Source organism: Camellia sinensis, chromosome 7, assembly GCF_055761805.1.
Source record: "Camellia sinensis isolate YWXY chromosome 7, ASM5576180v1, whole genome shotgun sequence".
Taxonomy (NCBI): domain Eukaryota; kingdom Viridiplantae; phylum Streptophyta; class Magnoliopsida; order Ericales; family Theaceae; genus Camellia; species Camellia sinensis.
The window spans coordinates 9,477,906-9,494,824 of record NC_138967.1 but is presented as its reverse complement, the minus strand read 5'-3'; the positions used below and the strand labels follow the sequence as shown (position 1 = coordinate 9,494,824).

Here is a 16,919-nt window from a genome sequence, read left to right as displayed (position 1 = left end):
CCAAACACCCACATAATAAGTTGGTTGGGTTACGATGCACCCTAGAAGCATGGCGCTCCGCCCCTCCAGCCACCGGTCCACACGGTTAGCGGGAAAATACCAAATCCCACACAACTGGCGGGAAATTTATCATTTCAACCAAAAAAAATCCCCAAATTTCACATTACCCAATCCAAAAAAGGGTACAAATACCCTCCATCTCACGTATTCTCACGAGTATTGGCTTTCTAGGTCGGTACTTCTCTCTCTCTCTCTCTCGCTTCTACGAAACCCTTGAGCTTCGAATCCATGGCGAGACCTTCGAAATCGAAGGACTCATCGGAAGATGATCTATCCAACGGCTCTAATTCGTCGGAGGAAGAGCAAATCAACGATCAGATCAACGAGGACGAAGATGAGGAGGAGCTCGAGGTCGTTGCCAGGACCGCCGACGAAGACTCGGACTCCGACAACAACGACGCCGGCGAAGGTAAGTCGCCGGACACGGAAAACGAGGCTGACGCCGGCGACGACGGAGAGGAGGAAAGCGAAGAGGTGAGTTTAGATCTGAGTTATTTGGGTTAGTTGTGTGTTGAGTTTGATAGGGTTTTTGATGTGCTAGGGTTTGATAGTTTAGGGGTTTTGGAGTTTTCGTTGAATTTCCACTATTTGGGCGTGCTTTGATTAACATTGTCGTTGATATATATATATATATGTGTGTGTGTGTGTATTTGTTTACTGGAATGAGTGATGAATTTGTGAGAAAGAACAAACACAGAAGTTGAAATTACAAGTTTATTCAATCAAGAACTAACAGTTCAAACAATCAAGAGAGAAAACAAACACCAAAACAATTTCACATTCCTTTACCGATCATCCATCTACTATTACAAGTTTCCCTTCAAAATCAATACTTGGCTAATCACTGCCAACTATCTCTGACAACCATCTAACCACTAACCATCTACTTAACAACCACTAATTAATTACTACTAATTAATCATTCTTTTTAACCATTGAGTAAAAACGCCACGCTAGAACAGCATAGTGGACTAAGGGCTGTTTTGGGAATTGACTTTTTTTTTAGTGTCTTTTTATTTTTTTATGAAAAAAAAGCACAAAAGAAGTAGAATTTTATTTTTTTTTGGTAATGGCTGAGAAGATAGCTACTATACGAGCTCCGCATTCCTTTCCTCCTACTACTTGAATTTTAAGGATTTTATTTATTTTTTATTTTTTTGGTTGTTGTTGTTTTGGGGTTAGACTGCCCTTAGTTGATGAGAACATGCAACATGACTTGCCTAAAATTTCTGTTTTTTTTTTTTGGAAATGATTTTTTTTTTTTTGTGAACTGGTGAATGTCAGTAGTTGTTAGTTGTTAAATTAGTAACTATGAGTGTTAGCCTCCCTACTCTTGCAAAGCACTAAGTGCTTGCCGCCTAAACATGTCTATTGTGAGGTTGAACTTATGGCACTTCAATTCCAGCAGTTTTTTCATTTTTATTATCAATTGATGAGTTGTTTGTGATTAGATAGTAGCCATAGACTAAAATATTTCAAACCAGAGTTTCTCTAGAGTTTCCATCATAAATATTATGGTGATAGTTTTCTTTCATAATTATGTAATTAATTGAATCAACTTCCTCAGCTCATCATTGCTATCATTTTATAATTTCTTACCATCAGGATGAGAAGGTTGTGACTAATATTAACATTGGAAAGCGTGAAAAAGCCAGATTAAGAGAAATGCAGAAGTTAAAGAAGCAGAAGATTCAAGAAATTCTGGACAAACAAAATGCTGCCATTGATGCTGATATGGTGTGCTACTTGGGCGAATTTCTATTTCTCCAGTTTATATATCAATTTAAGTTTTTCTGAAAGTGATAACTGAAACAATAATCTCTCTTTAATGGCAGAACAACAAGGGAAAGGGTCGCCTGAAGTATCTCCTGCAGCAAACAGAGATATTTGCTCATTTTGCCAAGGGTGATCAGTCTGCAGCGCAGAAAAAGGCAAAGGGAAGGTATAATAGATGCTCTTTTGTGCAATTAAGCTTTTTGAACACCCTAGTGGATATACAACTTTGCTTATATGATTACTACAGTTGTGCAATTAATGTGAGTGTAACAAGGGTGGATTTTTTTATTGTAGTGTAACAATATTGATCAATGAAGTGTTCTCGGTTGCCCAACATTTTTGAATTTTTTTTTTCTCTTCCATTTAAATTATAGCATTTGCTCCTAGATTGAATCATGATTGATAGGGAAAAAATTGGTTGGACTTTGGTGCTGGATGTTTTTTCTTGTGTGTGTGGTTTGGAATATTTTGTAGTTGTGTTTGTCAATTAAAGTATTGGATGGACTATTGGCCAATTTCCAGTCATAGGTTATCACATTATGCATTTCAATATTTGACAAAGGTTAATAACAGTTTCCATCTTGCTAATTGTGTAATTTAGGGGTCGTCATGCATCAAAGATTACTGAAGAGGAAGAAGATGAAGAATGCCTCAAGGAGGAGGAAGATGGTCTCTCTGGGACTGGAAATACACGGCTGGTGGCTCAACCCTCTTGTATAACTTTCTCTCTTTGCGCTCACATGCTTGCATTTTCCTGCTTGTGTGGCTTTGATCTTTGTGATCAGTAGGGATCTAATGCGGATAAATAAAGCTGTGTTTTGGAAAATTTGAGCATCTTGTTTGGCATGTGCAATGATTTTTGTTCTATTCCTTTTGCTTTTAAGATTCTTCCCCATTGTCTGGTTTGGATTTTTTAAAATATGTATGTTATATTTTTCTTGTCTCTGTAATATTTTTGTATTACATATATCTACTTATGTAGATTTGTATATTAATTTTAATTTAAGGGTCAAAACTTCATATTGGGGAAACTATTTTTAAATTTTTTTTTGGAGTTGGATTTCAGCTTATTATACCATGTTGTTCTATTGTGGTCGTGTCCCAAAGCTGAAAATAGCCAAAGGACACTATTTGACTTATTATCTACTGTTAGATTAATACTTTTATAATATTTGTCTAGCTCACTAGTGAAGATCTGTCCTGAATTGAAATGCTTTTTGTTTATGCTGAGGCTTTTGTTAAAAAAGATTTGCAGTTTATCTTTTCTCTAGTTTGGGGTGGTTTAATATCAACGTGCTATTTAGTTTGAGGTGCCATTTAATGTAAAAGTGATAATTTTGTTGTTTGCTTTTTATTTCTCCAGGTATTGAAGGAAAGATGAGGGATTATCAACTTGCTGGATTAAACTGGCTCATACGACTGTATGAGAATGGCATAAATGGAATCCTTGCAGATGAAATGGTATATCTTGTAGCTTTTGACTAGGGAATAGCATCCATTTGCATTATAGTATACTCCTCTTTGAGATTCTCTCTCCCCTGAGTATTGAATATCATTACTTCTGATTTGTATTATATAATCATTCTATCGGATAATTTGTCATGGAACAGTTCATTTTTTGACAATTGTGATATTAACAATGATTTGTTGTTGTGACTATGTAGGGTCTTGGTAAAACGTTGCAAACAATCTCATTGTTGGGCTATCTGCATGAATTCAGAGGAATAACTGGACCTCACATGGTTGTTGCTCCAAAGTCTACGCTTGGCAACTGGATGAATGAAATCAAACGCTTTTGTCCAATTATTCGTGCCATAAAATTTCTTGGAAATCCTGATGAAAGAGTGAGTCACTCATGATTGCTTATTCAATTATTAAAAATAATATTTCCCGTATTTATAGTTGTCAGTTATGAATGCTGAATAACTCTGTTAATGTTATATTTTTGCAGAAGCATATACGGGAAAATTTACTGGTTGCTGGGAAGTTTGATGTATGTGTCACCAGTTTTGAAATGGCAATTAGAGAGAAATCTGCCCTGCGCCAATTTAGTTGGCGCTATATTGTCATTGATGAAGCTCATCGAATCAAGAATGAGAATTCACTTCTTTCAAAGACAATGAGACTTTACAAGACTAATTACCGCCTCCTTATCACGGGTACTCCACTGCAGGTATATATCACTTGCTTTTCTTCATTGATGTGGGAACTTACCTGTGCATTTAGCATCCATGATGATGGCTGTAGGAGTGTAGCTTTTTAGAGACCGTCATTTTTAAAATATATTTTCTTGACATCATCAAGAATTGGTATAATGGATGATGGCTGTAAGAGGGTAGCTTTTTAGAGACTCATTTTTTAAATATATTTTCTTGACATCATCAAGAATTGGTATAATTTTTTTTTTTGGGTGGTGGTGGGGGGGGGGGGGTTGGGAGGTGTGTTGTGGGGTTTTTGAAGGGGAAAAACCCAAGAAATAGAGGGAATACACAGGCTTTAGAAAACCCCAGGCTTTGCAATCTGGTATAATAAAGCCTTGAATTAGTCAACTTGACTGGGATCATATGAGGCACTGGCACTTCAAAACAAGTGTCGTATTTGTGTTGGACACATGGACACTTTGTGGACACGGCGGGGTGGTGTGCCTTCTTATTTAATTAATTTATTTTCAGAGGACATGTCGACAACACTTCGGGGACAAATTAGGGACATGCTAAGTTGTCTTGTCCCTTATTTTTCTTAGTATTTTTGATGAATGTTGAATGTTTATTATTAATTTTTTGAGATTTAAATATTTAATAGATCATTTATAAAAAAAAAGGATATAAATTGTAAGTGTTAATTTATTAATTTTTTTTTTTTTTAAAAAAAGAAAGGAATTAGAGTTATTTTTGTCAATATTAATTGTTTGTTGATGTAATATTAATCTAGATAGTAAATAAAATTATATGAAAATATATTTTGTTGTTGTGTCCCCACCTTGTTTGTGTTTTCATTTTTTTGAAATCCCTGTGTCCGCATTTGCATCCGTATACATGTCTGTGCGTAGTTGCTTCTTGGATGCCTGCAGTATTTTCATTCCTACTAACTTGAGAATAATTCCCCCCTTTCCCGTATCAGTTTAGTATCAATGTTTTGTTGAAGGCATTGGTGGAACTTTATCAATGTTGCAATTAAAATTCTAGTTTCATTTCTATTGATGAAATACCATTTGTTCTGGAGAAAGAATTTACATGAAACATCAATTTGTTGGTTGAACCTCTGACTATGTGTGTGGAGTCCATTTTATTGGGAAATAATGACTTGCATTGGAAAACAACTCAATTTCCTTCATATTTTCATATTTGTTATATTTTTATTTTTATTATTATTATTATTATTATTATTATTATTTTTTTTTTTATGGGTTTAGTTTGGGAGGTTGTTGGTTGATTTGTTGCGTCTTCTTGGGAGGGTCATCAGTTTTTTTGTATTCTGAATTTTATTATTGTTTCCGTTCTCTTATAGGAGTTATTATATGTTCTCCTACAGTGTGTTGTTTTATACTTTCATTGTAGGCTTGATATTGTTTCTCTCTTCCAACATGCAGAACAATCTTCATGAACTGTGGTCTCTTTTGAACTTTCTTCTGCCAGAGATATTTAGCTCAGCTGAAACTTTTGATGAATGGTTTCAAATTTCTGGTGAAAATGACCAGCAGGAGGTTGTTCAGCAACTTCATAAGGTAAGTTGACAAGCCCTTAATATTTTGAGTATTAAGTTGTTATATTCTAACCAAACCAACTATGTTTTGTGTCCGACTAGGCGGGGTTGGTTACATGATTTTTTTTTTTCCTTCCACCATTCTGATCTGTCAAAGCTTATATGATGATATTTTCTTTCTTTATGCATCTTTAAGGTCCTTCGGCCATTCCTTCTCCGAAGGTTGAAGTCAGATGTCGAGAAAGGTTTGCCTCCCAAGAAGGAAACAATACTTAAAGTTGGTATGTCCCAAATGCAGAAGCAGTACTATAGGGCATTATTGCAGAAAGATCTTGAGGTTGTAAATGCTGGTGGCGAGCGCAAGCGACTTCTGAACATAGCAATGCAGCTGCGTAAATGTTGTAATCACCCATATCTGTTCCAAGGTGCTGAACCTGGCCCTCCTTATACTACAGGAGATCATCTTATTACAAATGCTGGTAAGCTTCTCAGCCTATGAAGATTTTAATGTATTTGTCTTTTTAAAAAAAAATGGTGTTTATTGATGATTATTCATGCCTTTTTTAACTATTTGATTTGCAGGTAAAATGGTTCTTTTGGATAAGTTGCTCCCAAAACTTAAAGAACGTGATTCAAGGGTCCTAATATTTTCACAGGTTCCTTTTCTACCTCTTTTGTTTCAAGATCACTATCAATGAATTTCATACTGGTTATCATTGGTTAGGATCATTTTTATGCCATATCTATGCATGCTGCTTGTGTTGTATAATATCAGTCCGAGCACACCTTTGTACTGTAGGTACACCTTGTACTCTGATGAATATACCCCATCACACCTTTGTACTGTAGGTACACCTTGTACTCTGATGAATATACCCCATCACACCTTTGTACTGTAGGTACACCTTGTACCCTGATGATGATACCCAATCACTGGAATCACTGGAATCCCTTAGACTTGAGTTTTAGTGATTCTTATGAGATTAGAGTTGAAGTTCCATGGAATCCCTTAGACTTTAGTGTAGTAAGGCTTTTGGTCACTCTACCAAGTCTTGTCCTTTTAATGTTAAGCAAACTAAAGAGGAGAAAGGGGAAATAAATTCTAGTGAAACGGGAATCAGTGAAGACGAAAAAAGGAAATATGCTTCTCCAAAATAGAAGGTTGATGTGTTCTTATCTAATTATTTTTACTTGTTAGCATTGTGTGCTCCAAAAAAGAGGTGGAGAAAACGAATGAGAAGGTAAGGAGAAGGAAATTAAGGATGAAACCAAAAGAAATTGTATTGCACTCTTTCAAGAGATAAGGACTAAAAGCTTGACAAGAAGATTTTAAATCTACAGTTTGGTTGTGAAAATTGTCTTACTGTCCCTAAGAAACTTCTGTGAAAATGCTAGGAGGAGATGTGGGGTCAGGGTTTTCTCACTTTCGTTGTGAGAGGTGCTTGTGCCTATCCTCTTTGGTTGAGAGGTTTGTTGCTAGGTTTGGGTTTGGTGTCTCATGTTAAAGAGTGTCTTTTGTGCCTATCTCCTCCCTGGTTGAGTGTTAGAAACATGAGAGAACAAATGTGTATTATTCCACTTAGAAAATATGAGGAAGAAGAACTCCGAAAATATGAGGAAGAAGGAATATATTTCTGTTATATTCAAAATTTCTTATTTTACAAGATCAAATGACACTCCTTATATAGGAGATATTACAAACATCATTATAACTCATTATATGCCACTTACATATTATATATTACCACTATCTACCACTATCATATTATATACATGCCACTATCTACCACCAACACCACTATCATATTCTATACATGCCACTATTTACTACCAACACCACTATCATATTCTATACATGCCACTATCTACTACCAACACCACTATCATATTCTATACATGCCACTATCATATTATATGCATTAACACAAATTTCCAGCACTCCCCCTCAAGCTGGTTTGAAGATATCTTCCATAGCCAGCTTGCTAGTCAGCTTATCAAATTGCTTCTTGTGTAGTCCCTTCGTTAGCACATCAGCTAATTGTTCACCTGTTGGAAGGTAGGTCATACAGATTATGCCAGCATTGATTTTCTCCTTGATGAAATGTTTATCCACTTCTATATGTTTTGTGCGATCATGTAGAACTGGATTATGAGCTATAGATATAGCTGCTTTGTTGTCACAATAGACCTTCATAGGTGTCGGGTGAGAAAGCTTTAATTCTTCAAGAATTCTTTTAATCCACATTACTTCACAGATTCCATGGGCAACAACTCTGAACTCTGCTTCTGCACTACTTCTAGCTACCACATTCTGTTTTTTACTCCGCCATGTAACTAGGTTCCCACCTACAAAGGAACAGTATCCGGATTCCCACCTACAAAGGAGCAGTATCCGGATGTTGATCTCCTGTCTGTAACACTTCCTGCCTAGTCTGCATCTGTGTATACTTCAACTTGAAGATGTCCATGTTTCTTGAACAGTAAGCCTCTCCCTGGAGTTCCTTTCAAATATCTTAAGATCTTATAAACGGTCTCAAAGTGCTCTGCCCCTGGTGAGTGCATGAACTGACTTACCATGCTGACTGCAAAGGCAATATCAGGCCGCGTATGAGACAATTAAATCAATTTCCCGACAAGTCGCTGATATTGTTCTCTCTCTTTGACTTCTTCAGCCTTAGCAGCTTGTAACTTCAAGTTAGGCTCGATCGGAGTCTCCACCATCTTACAACCAAGCATACCTGTTTCTCCAAGGAGATCAAGAACATATTTTCTCTGATTAACGAATATACCTTCTTTGGATCTTGCAAATTCCATTCCGAGGAAATACTTGAGGGCTCCCAGATCCTTAATGTGAAATTCTTTTGCGAGTTTCTCTTTGAGGGCTGCTAACTCTGCTTCATCATTACCAGTTAAAATGATGTCATCAACATAAACAATCAAAATTATAATTTTATTGTTTTTTGAATGTTTATAAAATATTGTGAACTGTTTGACTATGCGAGAAGCCACAACTGATAACTGCCTTCCCAAAGCGTTCAAACCACGCTTTTGGTGATTGTTTGAGTCCGTATAATGACTTGTTCAATCTGCATACTCTGTCGCTTCTAAGTCTCTGCTCAAATCCCGGCGGTAGGCTCATGAACACCTCCTCTTCAAGATCACCATTGAGAAATGCATTTTTAATGTCAAGTTGATGTAGAGGCCAATCTGAATTTACTGCAAGAGATAACAGTACTCTGATGGAATTTATTTTAGCAACAGGAGCAAACGTCTCCTGATAGTCGATCCCATAAGTTTGAGTGAAGCCTTTAGCCACCAGTCTCGCCTTGTATCTCTCAATACTTCCATCTGCGTTACATTTTATCGTAAACACCCATTTACACCTAACTGTTTTCTTGTCTTTCGGTAGATCAACTATCTCCCAAGTACCACTTCTCCTTAAAGCATTCATCTCCTCCATGACTGCTAATTTCCAATTCGGATCATCCAATGCTTCCTGTATATTTCTTGGAACAAACAAGTGTGAAATTCTAGATGTGAAAGCTCTATGGTTTTTAGACAGTCTTTGATAGGAGAGGTAATTTGCAATAGGATGTTTAATGCAATTTCGGACACTTTTCCTAATTGCTATAGGAACATCAAGGTCGGAAATAGAAGGAATAGGATTATCTAAAATTTCGATGCCAGAACTCGGGTGGACATTCGGGTCATTAGGATGGACATTCGGGTCATTATTCCTCAGATGAAATCGTTTCTTAGTATAAACCTGAAGCTCAGGATTTAGATCATTTTGTAGTACTTCTCCCCCTAAACAAGAATCTTCTTGACTAGGCACCATAGAACTTGGTTCTCCTAAGTGATCATTATCAGACAGATGTGGTTTTTGTGTAGGATAAATGACATTGGGGAGCGGGATAGAAATATCCCAAAAATGGTCTTCTACTCCACTTGTCTTCCCCTGAAGAGAAGTGTTGGGGAAATAGGATTTTGTTTCCACAAATGACACGTCCATACTCACATGAAATTTCTTGGTTTGAGAATCGAAACACTTATACCCCTTTTTGTTTGAGGAATAACCCAAAAAAACACATTTTATAGCACGGGGGTCAAGTTTTGAACGAAATTGACTAGGAACATGAACATAGGCAGTGCATCCAAAAACTTTGGCGGGTAAATCAGAAAACAACCTCGTGTCAGGAAAAAAAGTTTTGAGACGATCGAAATGTGTTTTGTATGTTAATACCTTTGTAGGCATCCTGTTTATCAAATAAGAGGCTGTTAAAATTGCTTCACCCCATAAATATTTAGGAACATGCATGTAAAACATTATAGCACGTGCTACTTCAAGTAGATGTTTATTTTTTCGTTCTGCAATGTCATTTTGTTGAGTGGTATCCCGACATGTAGATTGATGAAAAATCCCATTTTTTTCCAAAAACTCACCCAACTGCTCATTGAAATATTCTGTTCCATTATCAGAATGTAAAATACCAATTTTGGTTTGAAATTGATTTTTAATCATATTGTAAAAATTTGTGAATAAATTTTTCACGTCAGATTTTTTATTCATCAAATAAATCCAACATAAGCGGGTATGGTCATCAATAAATGTAACAAATCATCTTTTACCAGAAATAGTAGTGATTTTAGAAGGGCCCCAAACATCACTATGAATCAAATAAAAAGGTTTGGAAGCCTGGTAAGGTTTTGGCAAATAAGTAGAGCGATGAAATTTTGCAAAAATGCAACTTTCACAATGAAAAGAACAATCAATCCCTTTAGATAATTTTGAAAATAAATGTTTCAGATAAAGAAAATTAGGATGTCCTAGCTTATAGTGCCATAGCATTATTTTTTCTCGAACAGAGATTGAACTAGTACTATTAAAGCTCTGAGCTTTTTTATTACTAACAGGTACTTCATCAAAGTAGTAAAGACCTTCAAGCATCCTAGCACGCCCAATCATCATCCCCGAGTTCTGGTCCTGAAATTCACAATGGGATTCAAAAAATGTAAAACAAAAGGTTACAGGCTAAGTTAGGGACGTGAAGAACATCATTGAGATTAATTTTCTCAGTTAGTTTAATAAATCTTTTTCCTGCAATAGGTGAAAAACTACCATCGGCTATTCTGATTTTGTCATGACCAGAACAAGGGAAATAGGTACTAAATAAATAGGAAAAACTAGTCATGTGATCGGAGGCACCGGAATCTATGATCCACGGAGAGAAGTTTAGGCAAGAGAAGGCTTTAGGATTTCTACCTGTTTGTGCCAACAAAACACTAGGAGTACTGGATGAGGAGTTGGATTTTATCAGCTTTAAGAATTGATCAATCTGCTCTTTGTTGAAGGGACCTGAATCGGCTTCATTAGCGGTAGGAAAGCCACGATTCTTCTCTCATTGTTTGCTGCTTTTCCAGTTGATAGGTTTGCCATGGATCTTCCAACACGTTTCGCGTGTATGGCGAGGCTTGTTGCAAAAATCACACCAGACCCGTGGCTTATCATCAAACCTCCGCTGGTAATTTGCAGTCTTGTTGGCCGCAACATCGCTAATTAAAGCAGAAATTTCAATTGATTCACCAGTACCTTTTTTCTTAAGCATGATGCTCCTTCGGCTCTCTTCCCTTCTGACTTCGGCAAATACTTCGCCAATGGATGGGAGAGGAGGTCTGCCAATAATTCTTCCTCGCACTTCATCGAACTCAATGTTGAGGTCGGCAAGAAACTTGTAAATACGACTGTCTTCCACAGTTTTCTTGTGGTGGTTGCAGTCGTCAACCGATTTCCATTCGTATGTGTTGAAGATGTCAAGATCCTGCCACAACCTTTTCAACGAATTGAAATATTTGGTGACAGAATCATCTTCTTGACGAATCTCTCCCAACTTCAAAGTTAATTCGAAAACTTGAGATTGATTTCCTAGGTCAGAATACATTTGACTAACATTATCCCACAATTCTTGTGCAGTAGGATAACACATGTAATTAGAGCTTATATTCTCTTCCATGGAATTGACCAACCATGTCATAACCATGGAGTTTTCAGCGTCCTAACTGTTGAACAGCGGATCATTAACAGCAGGAGCCTTCTTGTCACCAGTGATGTAACCGATCTTTCCTTGCCCACGGATATACATCTGGACAGATTGTGACCAGCGGAGAAAATTATCACCATTTAGGCGGATGGTGGTGATTTGGACAGAGTGAGAGTTGAACGTTTTCACCGGAATGGCAGCGGCAGGGGTTGAAGTGGTTTCGGACGTGACTTCCGACATGGCTATGGCGGTTTTAGGGCTGCTGTGTTTTTTGTTGCTCTGATACCAACTTAGAAAATATGAGGAAGAAGAACTCCGAAAATATGAGGAAGAAGGAATATATTTCTGTTATATTCAAAATTTCTTATTTTACAAAACCAAATGACACTCCTTATATAGGAGATATTACAAACATCATTATAACCCATTATATGCCACTTACATATTATATATTACCACTATATACCACTATCATATTATATACATGCCACTATCTACCACCAACACCACTATCATATTCTATACATGCCACTATCTACCACCAACACCACTATCATATTATATGCATTTACACAAATTTCCAGCAATTCCATTAAACCGAATTGTACTATCATGATAAAGATGATGATACTGTTGTATGACCCAGATGACAAGGCTGTTGGACATTTTGGAAGACTATTTATTGTTTCGTGGGTACCTGTATTGTCGGATTGATGGCAATACTGGCGGAGAAGATCGTGATGCTTCAATTGAAGCCTTTAATAAGCCAGGGAGTGAGAAATTTGTCTTCTTACTGTCAACCAGAGCTGGAGGCCTTGGCATCAATCTTGCTACTGCAGATGTTGTCATTCTTTATGACAGTGACTGGTAATTTTTTTTTTAAATTTATTTTTGATCTGGTCAGGCTCAGAATTGCAAATATCATCTGATAATCTGATGCTCTCTTCTTTATTACATTTTAGGAACCCACAAGTTGATTTGCAGGCTCAGGATCGTGCTCACAGGATTGGGCAAACAAAAGAAGTTCAAGTATTCCGTTTTTGTACTGAGGTTTGCTTTGTTTATGTATTAGTGTATAACACATCATGTCATAAGCTATTTAAAATGTCTATTAATATCATTGTTCTTCTCAATTTGGTTATGAACAGTATACAATTGAGGAAAAAGTGATTGAGAGGGCTTATAAAAAGCTTGCACTCGATGCTCTGGTGATCCAACAAGGGCGATTAGCAGAGCAAAAGAGTAAGTGGTTTATACTTTCGTAATTATGATTTAATATTCAAATTAGTGCAAGTGCAGTACTTTGATAATTCATGGCATTTTTTTCATTTTAATATTATTATTATTTTTGGCAGCTGTTAACAAAGATGACCTGCTGCAAATGGTGAGGTTTGGTGCTGAAATGGTTTTCAGTTCCAAGGATAGCACAATTACTGATGAGGATATAGATCGGATCATTGCTAAAGGAGAAGAGGCAACAGCTGAGCTTGATGCTAAGATGAAGAAATTTACAGAAGATGCAATCAAATTCAAAATGGATGACAGTATGTGGATTTATTATCGAAAGTTATTTTTAAAAACATTTTTTACTCTATGCTTTTTACAACTAAGTCAAATTGCAACTTATGGGTTTGTGCAGCTGCTGATCTCTATGATTTTGATGATGAAAAGGTACAAACCATTCTTGCATGTGTTCCATGATTACTCTGGACTGTTTTATCATCTTTTGCTTAATTTTTTTGAACTGCTATTTCATTTACATTTTTGATTTTGATGAAGGATGAGAACAAGTTAGACTTCAAGAAAATTGTCAGTGACAATTGGATTGAACCACCGAAAAGAGAGAGGAAGCGAAAGTAATAGTGATTTTTCATTTCCCTTTCAGTGTCTTTTGCACCTCTTGTCTTTTCTTGAAACATTATTTCTTGTCTTTTTTTAGTTACTCAGAATCTGAATACTTCAAGCAAACAATGCGCCAAAGTGGTCCAGCAAGACCAAAAGAGCCTCGAATTCCCCGCATGCCCCAGTTGTAAGTATCACTTGAAATTGATTCTTTCTTAGACTAGAGTTCAGGTCGAAAATTGTTTTACATGTTTTGCCTTTTTATTTTTATTTTTATTTTGTTCAGGCATGATTTCCAGTTTTTTAACACACAAAGGCTAAGTGAGCTGTATGAAAAAGAAGTACGCTATCTCATGGTGGGTAATTCCTTGGATATTCATGTTTCTTTGTTTCTTATTTTTGTCCTCACTTTGTTGTAATAGGATTTAAATCATGCAGTCTTTTGTTTTGCTTAATTTATTTTCACAATTGTCAGCAAACACATCAAAAGAATCAGTTAAAGGACACCATAGAAGTGGATGAACCAGAAGGTATGTTCACTACTCTTGGTGACGGTGTCATTTCTAAGTAACATTTTCTCTAGTCAACCAACTGATAATTGAGTGTTGATCATCTAGAGTTGGGAGACCCCTTAACTGCTGAAGAGCAGGAGGAAAAGGAACTGCTATTAGAGGAGGTGAGTGGTTAATAAACATAGATTGGGTTTTCTGTTATCTATCGCTTCATCTAAAATTCACTTTTTTTTGTTGATTTTAGGGATTTTCTACGTGGAGTAGAAGAGATTTTAATACTTTCATTAGGGCTTGTGAGAAGTATGGTCGGAATGATGTGACAAGTATAGCTTTTGAAATGGAAGGGAAAACAGACGAGGAAGTTGAAAGATATGCAAAAGTTTTTAAAGAAAGATACAAAGAGTTGAATGGTGAGTGAGAATTAATGCCGTAACTTATTGTAAATATTGATGAATTTTGGGTATTTGACAATAATGCTTGGAAACAAATTTTCTCACAATTTAGCTTTGTTGGTGCCCTCTCTAATAATATGAATGAACTTTTAATTGGAAAATGTACCCCATATTTCTTCTCATCGCATGGGTGGTTTGATGGTCAGAACAAAAAATAAATTTTAGTTGTTTGTTAATGTTTTAATGCGTAGAACCATTCTTGTATTTGATTTGTTTACAAGTATCTCAAAGTGGCTTAGAATGAACTTGTTTAGAACTTTAAATTTAAAATTCTTGCTTCTTTTAAATTATAATTGCAAATATGTTGTATCCAGATTATGATAGGATCATCAAGAACATTGAAAGAGGGGAGGCTAGAATTTCTCGGAAGGATGAGATCATGAAAGCAATCGGGAAGAAATTGGATAGATACAAGAACCCATGGCTCGAATTGAAAATCCAGTATGGTCAGAACAAAGGGAAGCTGTACAATGAAGAATGTGATCGTTTCATGGTGAGATTTTTAAGCAATTAAATTCTTTTGGCACATACTGCTGGTTTATTATATTTGTTTTATGGTTATAATAATAGTTGCCCACTACACTTTGTATAGATCTGCATGGTTCACAAGCTTGGTTATGGAAATTGGGATGAGCTGAAGGCTGCTTTCCGCACATCACCTTTGTTCCGTTTTGATTGGTTTGTGAAGTCCCGAACAACTCAAGAACTTGCAAGGAGATGTGATACTCTTATTCGGTTGGTGGAGAGGGAAAACCAGGAGGTTGACGAAAGAGAGAGACAAGCCCGTAAAGAGAAGAAACTTGCAAAGGTTGAATTAATTCTTCACTTCACCATCCCTACTTTACTAGATTGCATAACTCATTTGTAATTAAGCAATTGTTCTTTGCAAGCTTGAATCTTATAAAGATGAACTTTTTTGTTATGGCCCACCAGAACATGACTCCATCAAAGCGTGCCTTGGCAAGGCAAGCAGCGGAGAGCCCTCCTCCAACTGTAAAGAAGCGGAAGCAATTGTTGATGGATGACTATGTGAGCTCGGTATATATTTGCCCCCTCCTGGAAACTATATGTTGATTATCATTTCTAAGTTCGTTTGCTAGCTGGTATAAGGTAAAAAGCTGATTATGCTATTTTTGCAGGGTAAGAGGAGGAAATGAACTATGAAAATACAAAGCTAGCATCTGGTGTTTAGTTTGCACCAGAACTATTATGGCATGGTGTTGCTGTTGTTTTGATTTCATGATTACACTGCTCACCTTATCTTATTTTTGTAATTTTTAATCTAGGCTTGGCAGAAGCCATTGACTCATCTGCAGAAGAGGGTAATATATAATTTAGATTATAGGTTAGGGTTGGGAAGTTGTATAAATGAGTAAATACTGGATAATTTAGAAACCACCTCACTTATGACAGTTGACTGCATGAAATATTGTACTTGACTGTGTTATGTAGTTTACCAAATCATCGAGAAACTGTGGTAGTTTTGATTTTGATTTTGCTTTGATCTTGTAACAGTGGTAGCTTCTTAGTTGTTCCCTGATCTGGGCTTTCTTGAATTATTAGCTCAAGTTACTTCTCTGCCGTTGTTCCTTTTGAGAGAATTGTAAGTTGGGATATGCGTATACTCAGAGTCCACTTGACTTGAGGTTTGAATGTGGCAAATTATTCACTTCTAAGAACAAATTAGTGAATTGCCATGGAAGCAGTGATGGATAGTTTTTGTACATGTGTGTGTATATATATATATATACATATGAGATTGAGAGAGGAGAGGCTATCACCTTTCTTCAATTTTAATTTATTGGGCAGCAACACATTTGTAAGATGAGAATAGGAACCTCTTGTGCTTTTGAAATGATGCATCAGTTCAAAATAACAAAGTGCACTTGGTCTGTATTTTATTTAAGAAAAAAATTACAATTTAAATTATATGCGTTCTGCTTATTGTCAAAATGGTGGTAGCTAGTTGAGAGTCCAATCAAGTATTCTAATAAACTTAGTAGTATAACTAATTCAATTTTCATAAAAATTAACGACTATGCTAGTCCTGGTAATTCGGAAATAAATACAACATTGTTATACTTGGACAACACAAGTCATTATTGAAGTAGTTTAAAAAATATAAATTAATTATAGACAATAAGGGGCCACAATGAGCCTGTTTAGTGTAATTGTTAAAACAAATTATAGAATATAATTTAATAGATTATAGATTATGATTTCAATTTATAATTTAATAGATTATAGATTATAATTTTAAGTAGAAGTTGTTAATTTATTTGGTATAGTTGTTGAGTTATAGATTTAAATTGTTTAGTAATGTTTGTTAAATAAGTTGTGAAATAATTTTTTTAATTAATTTTTATTTTTTGTTATTCACTACTTGTTTACATTTATCATAAAAAATAATAATAACATTCTATAGTCACTTTCTATTTTAAAAAAAAAAAAAATTTAAGAGTATAATCATAAATTAATATGTTTACAGGATAAATTGATAGTCAGAAGAAAGTGGTGAGTTTTTTTGACTTAAAATA

General features: G+C 35.8%; 1 protein-coding gene across 1 annotated transcript; it reads left to right on the top strand.

Annotated features, from left to right (window-relative positions):
- The first annotated feature begins 43 nt into the window (after positions 1-43).
- LOC114301771 (ISWI chromatin-remodeling complex ATPase CHR11) lies at positions 44-15,873 on the top strand. Its single transcript, XM_028246735.2, has 25 exons — positions 44-534; positions 1,666-1,797; positions 1,896-2,002; positions 2,438-2,550; positions 3,200-3,297; positions 3,501-3,680; positions 3,788-4,009; positions 5,426-5,560; positions 5,735-6,017; positions 6,121-6,194; positions 12,223-12,443; positions 12,539-12,626; positions 12,725-12,818; positions 12,932-13,120; positions 13,216-13,247; positions 13,356-13,432; positions 13,516-13,605; positions 13,705-13,774; positions 13,894-13,948; positions 14,036-14,094; positions 14,175-14,340; positions 14,697-14,875; positions 14,975-15,190; positions 15,316-15,420; positions 15,522-15,873. Exons 1-25 carry the CDS (start codon positions 289-291, stop codon positions 15,537-15,539), a joined length of 3,249 nt encoding a protein of 1,082 aa, XP_028102536.2. The 5' UTR covers positions 44-288; the 3' UTR covers positions 15,540-15,873.
- Positions 15,874-16,919: the final 1,046 nt, after the last annotated feature.